Genomic DNA, 18,797 nt, shown 5'->3' with positions numbered 1-18,797 from the left:
TATGCCAACCAGAAACGGAAGTACAGTAAATAGATACGTGCAGGATATTATGTTTCTTTCTCTATCCGCCCTTGTACGACAGACAGGACATTTACTGTACTCGGGTGACACCTGGTGGCCAACCCTCTAATGACATCCGAGCCGCCCTAGTATTATTTTTGGACCGTACTATTACACGTGTGGGGGACAACAAAAGCTTATGTAAACGTTTTACATTGTTACCAGCATAATCTGTAATAAAATTAAATGCATTTGGTTACTTGAATTATGTTTTGAATAAGGTTAACAACAGTGCTCATTTGTAGTCGCCAGGTGTTTTATCTGGGGTTAGAGTGGTAATAGGTGACCCCCATCTTAGTGTGCATGCTGGGGAGACTGTCAGGCTCTTGCTACAAGCTGCAGCCTCTCGCAGAGTAAGTAACAAAACTTTGGGAAATTGCAGAGAGCTCCCCGGGCTCGGTGTGACATTCTGTGCTGCAGAGTATGGGCTGCGATGCTGCATATATGAGCGGTGTGACTGCGATGGGAGTAGAGATGTGGGTTAGCTGCTGTGTCCCTTTGTATGGGTCTGTGCGTTGAGGTCTCAGAACCCAGCGTTTGTTTTGGTCTTGCAGTTCAATGTCAGCATCCACTAGCGGAGCTTACTGCTCTGCAGAAGTCCCTGCAGTAATTGTGGCGTTGTTCATGCGAATTTACTAACAGCTTGGAAGTTATATTTCTCTGACGTCCTAGTGGATGCTGGGAACTCCGTAAGGACCATGGGGAATAGACGGGCTCCGCAGGAGACTGGGCACTATAAAAGAAAGATTAGGTACTATCTGGTGTGCACTGGCTCCTCCCTCTATGCCCCTCCTCCAGACCTCAGTTAGAATCTGTGCCCGGCCAGAGCTGGGTGCTCCTAGTGGGCTCTCCTGAGCTTGCTAGAAAGAAAGTTTGTTAGGTTTTTTATTTTCAGTGAGATCTGCTGGCAACAGACTCACTGCTACGTGGGACTGAGGGGAGAGAAGCAAACCTACCTGCTTGCAGCTAGCTTGTGCTTCTTAGGCTACTGGACACCATTAGCTCCAGAGGGTTCGAACACAGGGCCTGACCTCGATCGTCCGTTCCCGGAGCCGCGCCGCCGTCCCCCTTGCAGAGCCAGAAGACAGAAGAGAAGCGATGAAATCGGCGGCAGAAGACTCCTGTCTTCATTAAGGTAGCGCACAGCACCGCAGCTGTGCGCCATTGCTCCCACAGCACACCACACACTCCGGTCACTGTAGGGTGCAGGGCGCTGGGGGGGGCGCCCTGGGCAGCAATAAAAATACCTTTGGCATAAAAATACACTTAATACAGTCTGTGACTGTATATGTGTAAAACCCCTGCCATTTTTAGTCGGAAACAGGACAGAAGCCCGCCGCTGAGGGGGCGGGGCCTTCTTCCTCAGCACACCAGCGCCATTTTCTCTTCACAGCTCCGCTGGAAGGAAGCTCCCCAGGCTCTCCCCTGCAGTATCCTGGTACACAAAGGGTGAAAAGAGAGGGGGGGGGGGGCACATAAATTTAGGCACAAAAATTGTATATACAGCAGCTACTGGGTAAACACTGAGTTGTAGTGTAATCCCTGGGTTATATAGCGCTGGGGTGTGTACTCTGTCTCTCCAAAGGGCCTTGTGGGGGAACTGTCCTCAAATAGAGCATCCCCTGTGTGTGTGTGGTGTGTCGGTACGCGTGTGTCGACATGTCTGAGGTAAAAGGCTCCTCTAAGGAGGTGATAGAGCGGATATGTGTGTGAGAGGGTGACTCCGTCGACAACGCCGACACCTGTTTGGATATGTGTGTAACATGAACATTAAAGGGTTACACACCAAATCTGTGTGATTTATATGTCTCATGGCTAGGGACTTTGGTATATGGATCAACTGATTGATGTAGTTATGTGTATAGTTAGGTAAACTCAGTATTCGAGTGTATATCTATGTGTATATATATAATACTAACTAAAACTGGGTATAGCTGACTAAGTATGTATTATAGGTATACAGCTGTAGATTGTATATGGGGTAGTATAGAGGTGTAGACTCAATAATGTACTACATAGACTTGTGTGGCTTGTTCCATATACTGTATAATCCTGAGGTAACCATGTCACATTGAGGTGGATTGAAAGGTGCTTATCACCTGATTGGTCACATTGAGGTAGATTGAAAGGTGCTTATCACCTGATTGGAGGACTAGTGCCCTGGAATGAAATTTGGCACATGTGTATGCAGGTGACTCACGAGACCTCGGCGGGAAGGACCAGGGCCGCGCGACTAGATCCTGGATTATAAATAGACGAGCCCTCCGCTGTTTCAGGGTCTTTTTCGAGTGCGCAGCCTCTGAAGCTGGATCCCTCTCTCCTGTGCCGCTGAGTTGAGCTATAGACTCGGTACAGGTGCGGAATGGGAGGAGGAAGGCATCAGCAGGCAGTAGTGCACTGCCAAAGGAGCAGCGGGCTGAGCCTGTGAGGACGGGGCTGTCAACTGAGGAGGCTGTCCCTGAAAAAGAGTGACGGGCTGGGGGAGTGACGAAGACGAGGCTCCGGTGAATGGCTGAAGCGACAAAGTGAGTAGTGAAGAGACAGCTCAACCGTCCCAGCGTGTTCTTGATGTTAGTGAGAGCCAGTCATCCCCTCAGCTGAAAGACTCACCAGCGCCAGCTGTATCCTCTTCAGCAGGACCTCGGGGAGAGCCATGAAACTGCTGCTACTAGCCGACGAACCCTATGATTGAAGGTCAGCCAATGAGAGTGCTGTGGGCGTGGCTACACCGGACAACATCGCGCAATTGGCTGGAGCTGATTGAGAAGTCATCAGAGGTCTGTGACAAACTTGCACTCAATCACTACACTACAGCACTCATAGACATTAATACATCTGCAGTGCACAGGATCCCTACACCACTTATACTATTGATACCTCGAATATAACAGGAGGTGTATAAGCTGCTTAGATTATTCCTCAGGTACTTACTATTAATAGTGAGGAGGTTATATTCTATATGCCTTAACTCCAGAATCTGCACAATTACCAGGATAATTGATGAGTATTAGCAGCAAAGGGGTGTTTATGGATACTTGAGATCAGCCTACAGATAAATAATAGGGTCTACACTACATTAAATAATATGTCACTACGTCTATGACATTCACATGGATAATGTACATCTAGTGACACCTAGTGGATAAACCTGGAACTCTCAGTTCTTATTAGTATTCAGTCACCTCAGGAGTTCAACAGTGGATACCATTTGGATACAATAATATTTATGTATCTATAGGAGGAAACAGTTCTTGATACAAGTAACTAAATCGTCCAAATAACACCTGTAGTCAGGAGAACTACTATTTTTCACTTCTAGTTACCGGAAGGATTTACATCTTCAGTGGAGGATTTTCAGCCTTGCAACACCTATATAAGGGGAATGTTTATATATATATATGCATATATATATATATATATATATCTATCTCTAAATTTAACCTATATATATATATATTTTTTCGTGAGTAATAATATGGATATAATAGGAATTAGTTTCATTTGGAGAAGGTGTATAATTTAAACACTAGCCATAGTGTTTAGTGTACTTGTGATATCGTTACAGTTATATAGATTAGTCACGACAAAGTGAGTGCAAAAGTAATGGTGTAATATCTAGTTAATAATAATAATATAATAGATAGATGGTTAATATATTTTATTGCCAGGATACAAGTAATGTAATGTTCCTTTTAGGTAGTGTCATAAGGAAATTGTCAGTACTGTGTAATGTAATGCAACGAAGAGCCTTATGTCACAGTAAAAGAAGTTAAAAATGTACCTGTATTGTGGTATTGTGTTTCACTTACCTTGAAGTTCGGAAGAGTGAAGGGGATCCAGGGAATACAGGTAAACTATTATTGTTGCAGGATTACCAGTACACTCGATTAAGAGGTTTTCCCAATCTTACCTCAAATACTATATATATATATATATATATATATATATATATATATATATATATAGATAAAATGAAATTGGGTGGAGGCACTTAAACTAATTTATCTAACCTCATAATAATTACACAGAGGGATCGTATTGTATTGGTATTGTGATATACCATATTTCACCTTTATAGAATAAAACAGGGGTTACATTTGGAGGCACCGCGTGAGATCGTTTTGTAAGCTACTCAGGGATAAGTGAAGCACAGTAGCCAAAATGACCCAATATACAAGGAGTGAAGCCTTTGATTGGTGTGTAAGGAAGGGAGTAACTCCTGAAAGGAGTTTTGTATTGATGGGGGATCTCACAGACACCACTGATGGTACAATTATGACCGAGATGTTATTTCTTTTTGGGGTAAAGCAACCAAGAATTGTTGATAAACAATTCAGGGAAAGTGGAGAGATGTGTGCTGTATTAATAACTACTAGTAATGACTTAGAATCTGAGTTGCTTCCAAAAGTGGTGGCTGTGAGATCTAATCCGGAACGCAGGTGGAAAATTACATGGCCTGAAAAGGACTGTAGTGAAGGGGCGGCTGAACCATTAATTGTGGGTGACGTATCTTATCCAGCTAGTGGAGATCATTCTGCAGCTATGAGAGAGGGTAGTCCATCACAGGGCATTGAAGAAAAATTGGGAAATCAATTAGAGGTTATAGCTGATAAAGTAGTACATCAATTAGAACGGTGGCACTATGAGGGTAGTTATAGGCGATTAAGGCTTTTTTCAGGGATATTTCCTGTGCCTACTGGCGAGGAACCTTATGAGGCCTGGAGGGAGGCAGCCATACAGCAGTCTGAGGAGTGGCATTGCCCCGATCATATAAAGAAACAAAGGATAGTAGAGAGTTTACGGGGACCCGCTATAGGAATTATTCAGGCTACTAGGAAAAGTAATCCTGAAGCTGCGGTGGCTGACTACTTCCAGGTCTTAGAATACACATATGGAACATTGGAGGATGTAGGTGATTTGGTTGCCAGATTCCACCATACCTATCAGGAGACAGGGGAAAAGTTGTCACAGTATGTGTATAGACTCGATAAACTAATTCATAAAATTGTAGATAAAGGAGGGTTAGTTCCTGCTGAAGTCAATAGCAGTCGATTGAAACAATTAATTAGGGGAGCATTAACAACTGACCCTGTAGCGCAGCGGTTGCGTTGTACAGCTTTATTATTAGGAAGTCCCACCCTTAATGATTTAATTAAGGAAATTACGCAAGAAGAAGCCTTGATCGCTAATAGGGAAAAGACTCATGCCAAGGCTGTTAAAGTGGTGGTACCCTCCCCTGAGGCCCAAGGGTCAAGGGAAGACAAATTAGTTACACTGGTAGTGGAGCAAAACAAGAAAATAGACCAGCTTATTCTTGCTCTAAATCAAAGGGTGGTACCCTCCAGCATTACTTCCAGTAATTCCCCTAGGGGGTTTAGCAGTGGTAGGGGAAATTTTAGGAGAGGTGGAAATTCTATGGGCAGAGGGTGTTTCCGCTGTGGACAGTTAGGACATAGAGCAGTGGAATGTTCTATGGGCTGGGGTATGAATGGAGTAGGAACTAATGATCAGTCAGATAATTCCATTCATCAGGGAAACGATGGTGGGAGATTGGTGGGCCCCTCGCCATCTCCCAGAAATTAGATGTAGATTCAATGGGGAGTGCCCAGTGGAGTAGTTCTATTCCGGATAGTATGATAGGCCCTGCTCCACGTGTGGTCGTTAAATTAAATGGACATCCATGCCCTGTTTTGTTGGACAGTGGGTCCCAGGTGTCCATTATATTTGAGCATTGGTATAGACATTATCTCTCTGATGTCCCTATTATGCCTCTGGAAGGACTAGTGATATGGGGATTAAGTGAACAGAAATACCCTTATTTGGGTTATGTGGTAACTACCATAGAGTTCCCGAAGGGATTTATGGGAGTGTCGGAGCTATTACCTTTAATTGCTCTGGTGTGCCCGGAGTCCCCAGGAGATAAAACTGTAATGCCAGTGATCATTGGGACTAATGCTCACCTATTCAGGGTCCTCAGCGACTGGTGTTTAAAAATGTGTAGGGAAGTCACTGCTATTACTATGTCGACCTGCCATGAGAAAGGCAGGGAAGGGGAGTCTGAGCACAGAGAGTCCTCTCTAGCTCGGGGTTTGTCCATAGAAGATTTAACTCCGTGTTTCCAGGGGAGTGACATTGGGTTGGTAGAACGAACTACTTTATGTAAGGAATTAATGGGACGAAAGCATGTCTTCTCTCTTGGTGAATGGGATTTGGGAAAAGCAGAAGGTGTGGAACACTGTATAAAGCTGACCAATGAGACTCCTTTCAGGGAGAGGTCCCGCAGACTTGCTCCTGCAGATTTTGAGGATGTTAGGCAGCATCTTCAAACTCTTTTAGAAACAGAAGTTATTCAACACTCTGAAAGTCCATATGCATCCCCTATAGTAGTAGCCCGTAAAAAGAATGGCAAAATTCGAATGTGCATTGATTATCGCACACTTAACCAACGCACTGTGCCAGATCAGTACACGGTTCCTAGGATAGAGGAGGCATTGGACTGTTTGCAGGGGAGTCAGTGGTTCACAGTGTTGGATCTGCGGAGTGGGTATTACCAAATACCTATGAGTTCCCATGATAGAGAGAAGACTGCTTTTATCTGTCCTTTGGGTTTCTTTGAATTTTTGAAGATGCCTCAGGGAATCAAGGGTGCCCCGGCCACCTTTCAGAGGACCATGGAGCAGATTGTGGGTGACATGAATTATCGTGAGGTATTAGTTTACCTTGATGATATTATCGTTTTCGGGTCCTCTCTGCAGAAACATAACCACCGTCTGCTCAAGGTGCTGGATAGATTATTGAAGAAAGGCTTCAAACTTTCTGTAGACAAATGTAAGTTCTGCCTGCCCTCTGTGACTTATCTGGGACATGTGGTGAGTCGACAGGGTATTTCTACCGATCCAGCTAAAGTCGAAGCAGTGAATGAGTGGCCTAGACCCACAAAGTTAAAGGAATTAAGCTCTTTCCTCGGATTTTGTGGGTATTACCGCCGCTTTGTTCCCCATTATTCTGTAATATGTCGCCCACTCACTGATTTAACTAAGGGGTATCCGCCTGTTGGTAAAATCACAACTGCCACATCAGGTAAAAAAAAGGGATATTTTAAACCATCTGAAGAGTTTGGGGATAGATGGACCTATGAGTGTGAAGAGGCCTTCCTCAAATTAAAATGGAGTCTTACTAATGCTCCTGTATTGGCCTATGTGGACCCCACCCTGTCTTATACATTACATGTGGACGCATCCTTTGATGGTCTAGGGGCAGTGTTGTACCAAACTCATGAAGGAAAATTACAACCTGTATCTTATATCAGTCGGGGATTGTCCAATAGTGAGAGGAGATATCCTGTACACAAATTGGAATTCCTTGCTCTTAAATGGGCTGTGGCTGATAGATTTCATGAGTATCTGTATGGGGCAAGCTTTGAGGTGTTCACTGACAATAATCCCCTGACCTATGTGCTTACCACCGCTAAATTAGATGCCACAGGGCACAGGTGGTTAGCTGCTTTGTCTATCTATGATTTCAAGATTAAATATCGCCCAGGCATCAATAACATAGATGCAGATTCATTGTCTAGATTATATAGAATCGAGAGTGAAATAGATAGATCTGAGTGGATTGAAGTTCCTGCAACAACCATCAAGGGATTGTGCTTTAACATCCCATGTGTAATGGCACAGAGTGGGGAATGCATTAGTGCCCTTGGAGCCTCTGACAAGGCGTTACCTTTGGCCTATTGTTGGTTAAGCCAATTAGAGTTAGGGGGCTTACCACATATAGGTAAAGAAAAAATTTGCATGGATCAACGAAATGATCCCGATATCTCTGTTGTCATACTCTGTCTTGAGTCTGGTCGTGCTGACTGTGTTGCAAGTTCTCTGACACATGCATCCAAGTTATTGATGCGACAGGTAAAGCAATTGACTCTGAAGAATGGAATATTGTATCGTGAATCAGTTAAATCCAATGGAAAGTTCAAATTACAATTAGTTACTCCACAGTGTTATAGAGAAATATTTTGAAGGCATTACATGATCAGCATGGCCATCTTGGGGTAGAAAAGACAAAGGGACTGATAACTGACCGGTTTTACTGGCCCTTGATGGAGCAGGATATTGAAAACTACTGTAAGACCTGTGGTAGTTGTATTTTGAGGAAGACTCTTCCCACTAAGTCCGCTTCTCTTGTTAATCTCCAGAGCCATGGTCCCATGGATCTAGTATGCATTGATTATTTATCATTGGAAACATCACCTGGGAAGGAATGTAACATACTTGTAGTAACGGATCACTTCACCCGTTATGCCCAGGCTTATGTTACTTCTGATCAAAGAGCAGTTACAGTAGCCAAAACTTTATGGGAACGGTTCTTTGTTCACTATGGTTTACCAGCCCGATTGCACTCCGATCAGGGGCGGTATTTTGAAGGGAAAGTTATTCGGGAGCTCTGTCTGTGCTGTGGGATTAAGAAATCCCGGACTACTCCTTACCATCCACAGGGTAACCCTCAGCCAGAGCGTTTTAATCGCACCTTGCTTGATATGATGGGCACCTTGGACCCCATGTGCCACACTCAGTGGAATAGAAGGATATGTTACCTAGTGCATGCCTATAATTGCACTAGGAATTAATCTACTGGGTACTCCCCATATGAATTGATGTTTGGGCGGGAAGCCCGACTGCCCATAGATGTTTCATTAGGACTTCCCTCCCGGGATGCTGATGGACAAACACATACTCAGTATATAATTAAATTACGGAAAGAGCTCAGATATGCACATAAGTTAGCTCAGGAAGCTTCCAGAAAAGCAGGGGTCCAGAATAAAATCAGATATGACCTGCGAATAAAAGAAAATGTATTAAGCATAGGAGATAGAGTGCTAATACAGCAACTGGGACTTCCTAGACGAAGAAAATTAGCTTATCGGTGGAGGCCCGATCCGTATGTTGTAATAGACCAATTACCCAACCTACCTGTTTATAAACTAAGGCTAGAGTCGGGGGAGGGACCAGTTCTCACATACCACCGACAGCATCTTTTGCCTATATCGCAAAATCTTCGTCTCCCTGAGGTTGTTAAAACGACACCACTGAGACGCTCCACTGGGAGAAACAGTAGAAGATTGCGATATACAGATAGTCAAAATCAATTACAAGAAACCCCTGGAGGAAGTAATGATGAGACCAATTACACTGATGACGGTGCTGGATATTTTTATTATGATACAAATAGTTCAAGCAATGCCCCCCATCAGTCCAAGTGTAACCCACAACAGGTTCAGGAGGAGAGTCCCTTAGAAGGGGAGTATGTGATGTCATCCAGTGATAGCCAGGAAGATAGTGGAGAGTTACAGAGGGAAATTGCCTTTGAATGTGAGTCTAATTACCCAATTGGTAGTCCAATTAGTGACCATTACATTGAGCCAGTAATTCCAGATGTAGGGGAGGAGATATGGGGTAAGGACAGGACTTCCAGAGAGCGAAGGCCTCCATTAATTTTAACCTATCCTGAATTAGGTAATCCTGTATACTTACCTCAAGTAATTCACCCGAGTATAGTACTCACCTGGCCATACTTTGAGTATAAACCATTGAAAGAAGAGAATATTTGGTGATCTAAAAAAAAAAAAAAAGAGGGATGGATATTTATATAGATCACCAGGGGGAGAGTGTAACATGAACATTAAAGGGTTACACACCAAATCTGTGTGATTTATATGTCTCATGGCTAGGGACTTTGGTATATGGATCAACTGATTGATGTAGTTATGTGTATAGTTAGGTAAACTCAGTATTCGAGTGTATATCTATGTGTATATATATAATACTAACTAAAACTGGGTATAGCTGACTAAGTATGTATTATAGGTATACAGCTGTAGATTGTATATGGGGTAGTATAGAGGTGTAGACTCAATAATGTACTACATAGACTTGTGTGGCTTGTTCCATATACTGTATAATCCTGAGGTAACCATGTCACATTGAGGTGGATTGAAAGGTGCTTATCACCTGATTGGTCACATTGAGGTAGATTGAACGGTGCTTATCACCTGATTGGAGGACTAGTGCCCTGGAATGAAATTTGGCACATGTGTATGCAGGTGACTCACGAGACCTCGGCGGGAAGGACCAGGGCCGCGCGACTAGATCCTGGATTATAAATAGACGAGCCCTCCGCTGTTTCAGGGTCTTTTTCGAGTGCGCAGCCTCTGAAGCTGGATCCCTCTCTCCTGTGCCGCTGAGTTGAGCTATAGACTCGGTACAGGTGCGGAATGGGAGGAGGAAGGCATCAGCAGGCGGTAGTGCACTGCCAAAGGAGCAGCGGGCTGAGCCTATGAGGACGGGGCTGTCAGCTGAGGAGGCTGTCCCTGAAAAAGAGTGACGGGCTGGGGGAGTGACGAAGACGAGGCTCCGGTGAATGGCTGAAGCGACGAAGTGAGTAGTGAAGAGACAGCTCAGCCGTCCCAGCGTGTTCTTGATGTTAGTGAGAGCCGGTCATCCCCTCAGCTGAAAGGCTCACCAGCGCCAGCTGTATCCTCTTCAGCAGGACCTCGGGGAGAGCCATGAAACTGCCGCTACTAGCCGACGAACCCTATGATTGAAGGTCAGCCAATGAGAGTGCTGTGGGCGTGGCTACACCGGACAACATCGCGCAATTGGCTGGAGCTGATTGAGAAGTCATCAGAGGTCTGTGACAAACTTGCACTCAATCACTACACTTCAGCACTCATAGACATTAATACATCTGCAGTGCACAGGATCCCTACACCACTTATACTATTGATACCTCGAATATAACAGGAGGTGTATAAGCTGCTGAGATTATTTCTCAGGTACTTACTATTAATAGTGAGGAGGTTATATTCTATATGCCTTAACTCTAGAATCTGCACAATTACCAGGATAATTGATGAGTATTAGCAGCAAAGGGGTGTTTATGGATACTTGAGATCAGCCTACAGATAAATAATAGGGTCTACACTACATTAAATAATATGTCACTACGTCTATGACATTCACATGGATAATGTACATCTAGTGACACCTAGTGGATAAACCTGGAACTCTCAGTTCTTATTAGTATTCAGTCACCTCAGGAGTTCAACAGTGGATACCATTTGGATACAATAATATTTATGTATCTATAGGAGGAAACAGTTCTTGATACAAGTAACTAAATCGTCCAAATAACACCTGTAGTCAGGAGAACTACTATTTTTCACTTCTAGTTACCGGAAGGATTTACATCTTCAGTGGAGGATTTTCAGCCTTGCAACACCTATATAAGGGGAATGTTTATATATATATGCATATATATATATATATATATATATATATATATCTCTAAATTTAACCTATATATATATATTTTTTCGTGAGTAATAATATGGATATAATAGGAATTAGTTTCATTTGGAGAAGATGTATAATTTAAACACTAGCCATAGTGTTTAGTGTACTTGTGATATCGTTACAGTTATATAGATTAGTCACGACAAAGTGAGTGCAAAAGTAATGGTGTAATATCTAGTTAATAATAATAATATAATAGATAGATGGTTAATATATTTTATTGCCAGGATACAAGTAATGTAATGTTTCTTTTAGGTAGTGTCATAAGGAAATTGTCAGTACTGTGTAATGTAATGCAACGAAGAGCCTTATGTCACAGTAAAAGAAGTTAAAAATGTACCTGTATTGTGGTATTGTGTTTCACTTACCTTTAAGTTCGGAAGAGTGAAGGGGATCCAGGGAATACAGGTAAACTATTATTGTTGCAGGATTACCAGTACACTCAATTAAGAGGTTTTCCCAATCTTACCTCAAATACTATATATATATATATATATATATATATATATATATATATATATATAAAAAATATATATATATATATATATATATATATATGTTTATAGATAGATAGATAAAATGAAATTGGGTGGAGGCACTTAAACTAATTTATCTAACCTCATAATAATTACACAGAGGGATCGTATTGTATTGGTATTGTGATATACCATATTTCACCTTTATAGAATAAAACGGGTTACATGTGTAAGTGCTAAGGTGAATTTATTGCACAAATGGTTAGGGAACAGACAGGAAATCTACCCATGTCTGTCCCTATGTCACAGAAACCTTTAGAGTCTCACAATGCTCACTATCCAAAATAACAAACACTGGTATCGACACAGAGTTTAACTCCACTGTCGACTACGATAATGCAAAGTTACAGCCAAGATGGCTAGAAGGTATTCAATATATGATTATTGAAATAAAAGATGATTTGCATATCATTGATGACTCATCTGTCCCTGACACGAGAGTACATATGTTTAAGGGGAAGAATGCTGAGGTAAATTTCCCTCCTCTCATGAGGAAAAAGAGCGGGAATCTCCAGACAAGAGACGGCAGCTTCCCACAAGAGAATTCTCAGGCTGTATCCTTTCCCCACTAGGGCCAGGATATGTTAAGAATCTTCCCCTAGGGTGTCCTGTTTGCACAGATGGTAGCACTTGCTATTCTCAGGGATCCTGCAGATAGCATGCACATTCTAGTATACTACCCAGACCGGCGATTGTGTCAGCATGGGTTTATAGCGCTGTGGCAGAGTGGACAGGTACCTTATCAGCAGAGATTGAGACCCTAGTAAATATATTAAAGATGCTGTCTTAAGTGATAGATATATAGTTATAAAGCATGCCCAAAGAGACATGAGTATACTGGGTCCTAGAGTCAAAGCTATGTCGATCTCTGCTTGACGTGTCCTGTAGAATATGCAATGGACAGATGATGCCGACTTAAGAGGCATATGGAAGGCTGAGGATTGTGTGGAGAAGGGTTCTCGGGCCTGGTCTCCACAGCTATAGCTGGTAATTCTGCTAGTTTGCCTTATATTCCTGCACAGCCTAAGAAAGCACGACATTATTAAATGCAGCCTTTCGAATAAAGAAACAAGAAAGTCTGAGGTGCGTACTTTCTTGTCAGAGGCGGGGTCAGAGAAAAGAAGCTGCACAACACAGCTAGTTCCCAGGAACAGAAGTCCTCTCCGGCCTCTACAAAAATCCACCACCGGCGGAGCTAGGCCCGGTGGGGACACGCCTTCGTAAGTTCAGCCACAAGTGGGTTCACTCCCTGTTAGGTCCCTGGGCAATAGATATTGTGTCTCAGGGATACAAGCTGGACTGTGAGAAGATGCCCCCTCACCGACGGCCCTGCGGGCTTCCCCCCAAGAGAGGGAACCAGTGTTAATTGCAATTCACAAATTGTATCTTTAACAGGTGGTGGTCAAGGGTCCCCTCCTTCAACAAGAGGGTGTTATTATTCGACCATGTTGTAATCCCGAAACCAGACGGTTCGGTCAGACCCATATTGAATTAAAAATCCCTGAACATATACCTGAGAAGGTTCAAGTTCAAGATGGAATCGCTAAGAGCGGTCAGGGCAAGCCTAAAAAGGGGGAGACTTTATTGTGAATCGGGACATAAGGGATGCATACCTTCATGTCCCTATTTATCCCCCTCATTAGGCGTACCTCAGAATTGCGGTACGGGATTGTCATAACCAAGGTAATGGCGGATATGATTGTGCTCCTGCGGAAGCAAGGTGTCACTATTATCACGTACTTGGACGATCTCCTCATAAAAGCGAGATCAAGAGAGCAGTTGTTGAACAGCGTATCACTTTCTCTGGAATTGTAACGGCAACACGGCTGGATTCTATATATTCCAAAGTCGCAGTTGTTTCCTACAGCTCATATGCCTCTCCTAGTCACGATCCTAGACACAGACCAGAAAAGGGTTTATCTCCCGATAGAGAGAGCTCAGGAGCTCATGACACTGGTCAGGAATCTATTAAAACCAAAACAGGTGTCAGTGCATCACTGCACTCGAGTCCTGGGAAGGATGGTGGCATCATACGAGGCCATCCCCTTAGGCAAGTTCCATGCGAGGACCTTCCAATGGGACTTACTGGACAAGTGGTCCGGATCACCTCTTCAGAGGCATCGGTTAATCACCCTATCCCCCAGGGCCAGGGTGTCTCTCCTGTGGTGGCTGCAGAGTGCTCACCTTCTCGAGGGCCGCAGATTCGGCATTCAGGACTGGATCCTGGTGACCACGGATGCAAGCCTCCGAGGGTGGGGGGCAGTTACACAGGGAAGAAAGTTCCAAGGTCTGTGGTCAAGTCAACAGACTTGCCTTCACATTAATATCCTGGAACTAAGGGCCATATACAACGCCCTAAGTCAAGCGGAGATCCTGCTTCGCGACCAACCGGTTCTGATCCAGTCAGACCGCAGGGGTTCATGTAAACCGCCAAGGCGGCACAAGGAGCAGGGTGGCGAGGGTAGAAGCCACCAGAATTCTTCGCTGGGCGGAGAATCAAGTAAGCGCACTGTCAGCAGTGTTCATTGCGGGTGTGGACAACTGGGAAGCAGACTTCCTCAGCAGGCACGACCTCCACCCGGGAAAGTGGGGACTTCATCAGGAAGTCTTCACGCAGTTTGCAAATTGATGGGAACTGCCTCAGGTGGACATGATTGCGTCCCACCTCAATAAAAAGCTAAAAAAGGTTTTATGCCGGGTCAAGGGACCCTCAGGTGATAGCTGCGGTCGCACTAGTAACACCGTGGGTGTTCCAGTCGGTCTATGTATTCCCTCCTCTTCCTCTCATACCCAAGGGCTGAGAATTGTAATAAAAGGAGGAGTGAGAACAATATTCTTTGCTCCGAATTGGCCAAGAAGGACTCGGTACCCGGAGCTGCAAGAAATGCTCTCAGAGGACTCAGGGCTTCTGCCTCTCAGACAGGACATGTTGCAACAGGGGCCCTGTCTGTTCCAAGACTTACCGAGGCTGCATTTGACGGCATGGCGGTTGAACGCCGGATCCTAGCGGAAAAGGGCATTCCGGATACAGTTATTCCTACGCTGATAAAGGCTAGGAAAGACGTGACAGCAAGACTTTTTCACTGTATATAGCGAAAATAGGTTGCTTGGTGTGAGGCCGGGAAGGCCCTACAGAGGAATTCCAGCGGGGTCGATTCCTGCACTTCCTACAGTCAGGAGTGACTATGGGTCTAAAATTAGGATCCATAAAGGTCAAGATTTCGGCCCTATCCATTTTCTCTCAAAAAGAACTGGCTTCACTGCCTGAAGTTCAGACGTGGTTCCGGGGGTGCTGCATATTCAGCCTCCTTTTGTGCCACCGGTGGCACCTTGGGATCTTAACGTTGTGTTGGATTTCCTGAAATCCCACTGGTTTGAGCCACTTAAGACCGTGGAGCTAAAATATCTCACGTGGAAAGTGGTCATGCTATTGGCCTTAGCTTCGGCTAGGCGTGTGTCAGAATTGGCGGTTTTGTCATGTAAAAGCCCTTATCTGATCTTCCATATGGACAGGGATTGAGGACTCGTCCCCAATTTCTCCCTAGGGTGGTATCATCGTTTCATTTGAACCAGCCTATTGTGGTGCCTACGGCTACTAGGGACTTGGAGGATTCCAAGTTGCTGGACGTAGTCCGGGCTTTGAAAATTTATGTTTCCAGAACGGTGGGAGCAAGAAAGTCTGACTTGCTGTTTATTCTGTATGCAGCCAACAAGGTTGGCGCTCCTGCTTCGAAGCAGACTATTGCTCGCTGGATCTATAGCACGATTCAGCTGGTTCACTCTGCGGCTGGATTGCCGCATCCAAAATCGGTGAAAGCCCATTCCACAAGGAAGGTGGGCTCTTCTTGGGCGGCTGCCCGAGGGGTCTCGGCTTTACAGCTTTGCCGAGCTGCTGCTTGGTCGGGGTCAAACACGTTTGCTAAGTTCTACAAGTTTGATACCCTGGCTGAGGAGGACCTTGAGTTTGCTCATGCGGTGCTGCAGAGTCATCCGCACTCTCCCGCCCGTTTGGGAGCTTTGGTATAATCCCCATGGTCCTTACGGAGTTCCCAGCATCCACTAGGACGTCCGAGAAAATAAGAATTTACTCACCGGTAATTCTATTTCTCGTAGTCCGTAGTGGATGCTGGGCGCCCGTCCCAAGTGCGGACTCTCTGCAATACATGTATATAGTTATTGCTTAACTAAAGGGTTATTGTTATGAGCCATCCGTTAAATGAGGCTCAGTTGTTGTTCATACTGTTAACTGGGTATGGTTATCACAAGTTGTACAGTGTGATTGGTGCGGCTGGTATGAGTCTTACCCTGGATTCCAAATCCTTTCCTTGTTGTGTCAGCTCTTCCGGGCACAGTTTCCCTAACTGAGGTTTGGAGGAGGGGCATAGAGGGAGGAGCCAGTGCACACCAGATAGTACCTAATCTTTCTTTTAGAGTGCCCAGTCTCCTGCGGAGCCCGTCTATTCCCCATGGTCCTTACGGAGTTCCCAGCATCCACTACGGACTACGAGAAATAGAATTACCGGTGAGTAAATTCTTATTTTTTGCATAGCTGAGCATTGTGTAACATGTTATGTAACTTTAGTACATTGTCAACATACTGTATATGATTATTCCTTTTCAAGCAACGTTATGTAATTAAACCTGGACGCTCATGGATTACACAGGTTCTGTGGCTGATTGAAACCAGGTGAAATGCAGGCTTGAAGTCAGCCAGCCTCAGAACCTGTGTAATTCATTACAGTCCCAGTTTACAGGGATAGTATGAAGTTGTATTGAGATGCATACTAGTCAGAGGAATCTCTGATCCACCACTTGTGTACCAAGATACAGGCAGCGGATGCATCAGTCTGAGTAACCATGTGGTCTTGCAGCATATATGTCAGGAGTTAGATGCCGCAGCCATTGTAACGGCATACAGGATCGCAGCCGCAAGCTGTGACTCGCACCCAAAATGATCGCGGAACGTCTGTGGATGAGTCACCACTTCCCCGTTACCTCCTACAGATGCTCCCTGCCTGCCACACACTTTTCCAATAAACCCCTTACTGCAATCCAATCGCTATACATGCGCAGTGCGACCAATAAGCATGCACACTATCAAAACATGCTCGCAGTGTACATCAAAATGGTGTCCATCTCCTGGATCAGGTCCTGTGTTATATAAGGATGTACCGTCTTGGTCTGGCCACACAAAGCCCTGTGGTCAGATTTTTACAATTTGTTAAGTGGGTAGCCAAACTGGATAGAAACGCGTAAATGGTGATCAGGCAGAGCAATCAGACAAGTGAGGCACATTAAGTGTTAAGGGGCCTACACAGTTGGCGATATCTTGAAAGATATGAATGATGCATCAACGCTGAACGATGCGCGTGCTCGCAATTGTTCATCGTTGATCCATGCCAGTCAGTTTGGACGATATAGATGTATGTATTCTTAAATTGTCCAAATTGACCATCAATATCGTCCACTGTGTAGGAAAAATCAACCATCGATAATATCGTTGGTCGAAAACATTGCCCAGTGTGTAGGGCCCTTTAGGCCTTGGGCAGACAAGTAATTTCTACAATAGTTGCAGAAGCCTATTAAACCTAGAACTTTCACATTAATTTTATATCTGTTCAACTGATGCCAGCTTTTGCCTTCACTCCCTAAACTAGAAAACAAGTAGTTCTGCATATTGTGAGTCAGTGAAACCTTTGCTCAATCCTTATCAGAAAAAATAAAGACTACACAAAGTGTTTAGTACATAGTGTCTAGAAATAAAGGGCTTGTCATAGAGAAAAGTAGATATGGCAGAAATGTACATAATATTTCTGTGTAATAGAAAGCAATACATTACAGTCATTTGCTCACGTGACCAACTTCAAAGGTGACACTTGTTACTGTATGATATTTTTCAGATATGCAGTAAATTGAGGTATAACCATTACCACAAAACAAGTTCTAAAAAGTATAAATAAACAATAAGTACAACAATATACAGGTTGAGTATCCCTTATCCAAAATGCTTGGGACCAGAGGTATTTTGGATATCGGATTTTTCCGTATTTTGGAATAATTGCATCCCATAATGAGATATCATGGTGATGGGACCTAAGTCTAAGCACAGAATGCATTTATGTTACATATACACCTTATACACACAGCCTGAAGGTAATTTTAGCCAATATTTTTTATAACTTTGTGCATTAAACAAAGTGTGTGTACATTCACACAATTCATTTATGTTTCATATACACCATATACACACAGCCTGAAGGTCATTTAATACAATATTATTAATAACTTTGTGTATTAAACAAAGTTTGTGTACATTGAGCCATCAAAAAACAAAGGTTTTACTATCTCACTCTCACTCAAAAAAGTCTGTATTTCAAAATATTCCGTATTTCGGAATATTTGGATATGGGATACTCAACCTGTAATATAAATTGAATAAATGCTCTAAAATGTGAACATGAGGTCACCCAATACAAATGAACACAGAGTAATTGCTTACCCTACCAGGCTCTATCACAGGCACCAGGAACTGATTTCTGCTAGGTTGTGTGTGTATCTGTTGTTGCAGCACATTTTTGCTGGTAAATATTACCTCCATGCACTAGATTTAACACAGGGTAGCACAGGGATGCATTGTAGTAAAAAAATTGCTGTACTGTACCTGGATTTTAGCTAATTATCCCTCCTGACAATATTATACCAAGCAGTGACATTTATATCAAAGCTGACTGAACTCACAATGCCTTTTTAAATTGTAAGCCTGTCATATGATCAGCCTACCAAGCAGTTACTTTTAAACCAAAGCTGACTGACATCACAATGGCTTTTTATGATGTAACCCTGTCAT

The 18,797-nt window shown here is 43.7% G+C and overlaps 2 protein-coding genes across 4 annotated transcripts in view; both read left to right on the top strand.

Moving 5' to 3' along the window:
* The first annotated feature begins 348 nt into the window (after positions 1–348).
* LOC134920292 (uncharacterized) overlaps positions 349–18,797 on the top strand; it is a 265,262-nt gene continuing 246,813 nt past the window's right edge. Inside the window, exon 1 of one of the 3 annotated variants that reach the window (XM_063920509.1) lies at positions 349–413. The gene's annotated coding sequence lies outside the window, so the exon portion shown is untranslated. The other 2 variants (XM_063920510.1, XM_063920511.1) reach the window with 2 other exon arrangements.
* Positions 4,300–5,643, top strand: LOC135050273 (paraneoplastic antigen Ma1 homolog). The gene has a single exon (XM_063956628.1). The coding sequence runs from the start codon at positions 4,300–4,302 to the stop codon at positions 5,641–5,643; it is 1,344 nt and encodes a 447-aa protein (XP_063812698.1).

This window comes from Pseudophryne corroboree, chromosome 1 (assembly GCF_028390025.1).
Source record: "Pseudophryne corroboree isolate aPseCor3 chromosome 1, aPseCor3.hap2, whole genome shotgun sequence".
Lineage (NCBI taxonomy): Eukaryota > Metazoa > Chordata > Amphibia > Anura > Myobatrachidae > Pseudophryne > Pseudophryne corroboree.
The sequence above is the reverse complement of the archived record's forward strand: the minus strand, read 5'-3'. Positions and strand labels throughout refer to the sequence as shown.

Bases quoted from the DNA above. Each gene is read 5' to 3' on its own strand.
- LOC135050273 (XM_063956628.1), top strand. From the start codon at position 4,300: ATGGGGGATCTCACAGACACCACTGATGGTACAATTATGACCGAGATG.